Source organism: Cebus imitator, unplaced genomic scaffold (genome assembly GCF_001604975.1).
Source record: "Cebus imitator isolate Cc_AM_T3 unplaced genomic scaffold, Cebus_imitator-1.0 Scaffold6445, whole genome shotgun sequence".
Taxonomy (NCBI): Eukaryota; Metazoa; Chordata; class Mammalia; order Primates; family Cebidae; genus Cebus; species Cebus imitator.
Genome location: NW_016113760.1, coordinates 1 through 1,092, shown reverse-complemented (window position 1 = coordinate 1,092; position 1,092 = coordinate 1). Strand labels below are relative to the sequence as shown.

Sequence of the window (1,092 nt, the reverse complement as noted above, 5' to 3'; positions counted from 1 at the left end):
GTGAGCCACCACGCCCGGCCTTTATTTATTTATTTTTTTTTAGAGGACAGGGGTTTCTTCTGTGCTGGGGCAAAGGCAGTGGACGTCGGCAGGTCATAGTGGGCAAAGGGCTCAGTCCAGCATGGCGTCCAGCTGGTCAGCCAGGGCGTCGAACATGGTGCTGATGTCATCCAGAATGTGCTTGGTGGAGGCGCTGGGGGCACTGCAGCAAGGGGAAGGACACAGTCAGGTCAGCCAGTGGCCTGCACCCCAATGGCCCTGGGGCAGGGGGCTGTCATAACTCCTGGAGGCTCAGGGAGGCAAGGGACAGCCCAGGCTCGTATGCCTCTTAAATGGCAGCCACTAGGATTCCCTGAAGGTCAGATCTGGGTGACTCCAACACCTGGCCTCTTATCCCATTAGTGCCTGCAATGTCACCCTCCAACATCCCCAGGAGCTCCAGGCAGAGGGCACAGGGACCACTATTTCTCCGAAGCCTTCTCTCCCTCCCCTGCCAGCTCCCCTCACCCCTCTTGCTCCTCTGTGCCAATGCTCTTCTCCGCAGCTCTCAGTGCAGCTGCCAGGGACGAGCTGGTCTGCTCCAGTCTCTGCTGGGCCTGGCCTGGGCCCACAGTCCCAGTGCTCTCAGGCCGTGGAGGAGGCACTGGACGGGGGCCGAGCCGGGGCGCTAGCTTTGGGCCAGAAAATGCCAGCTGGGTGCAGGCCACCGATACAGGCTTGGGGGCTGTTCCTGCAGAGACAAAAAGGTTGGCCTGGGACTTGGCTGGGCCGGACGTAACCCTGCCAGCAGTGCTTCTCCACAGGCCTCGTCTCTTACCTGCTCCAGGCACCTTGAGGAGGGCAGCAGGGGCGGCTGGGGGTTCTGTCTCCCCACTCCGCTGACTAGCTGCTGAGCTCTCCAGACCCGGCCCTGGGCAGGGCAGCACCAAGGGCTGTGTGGCGGGGCTGGGAGCAAGGGGGGCTGGGGCTCCTTGGGGTGGAAGGCTGCTGGGCTCAGGCTGAGGAGGGCAGGGGGGCAGCAGGGCCAGGCGTGGCGCTGGCCACTCCGAAGGCCAGCAGGGCGGTCTGCAGCGGCTCTCTCTCCCGGCACTT

At 63.6% G+C, this 1,092-nt stretch overlaps 1 protein-coding gene across 1 annotated transcript; it reads right to left on the bottom strand.

The window, feature by feature from the left end:
• Positions 1-13: 13 nt before the first annotated feature.
• Positions 14-1,043, bottom strand: LOC119470058 (caskin-2-like; the record flags this gene model as incomplete). Its single annotated transcript, XM_037735991.1, has 3 exons — positions 14-202; positions 508-730; positions 818-1,043. Coding segments are annotated over 3 exons (540 nt in total), but the record flags the coding sequence as incomplete, so codon positions are not given.
• Positions 1,044-1,092: the final 49 nt, after the last annotated feature.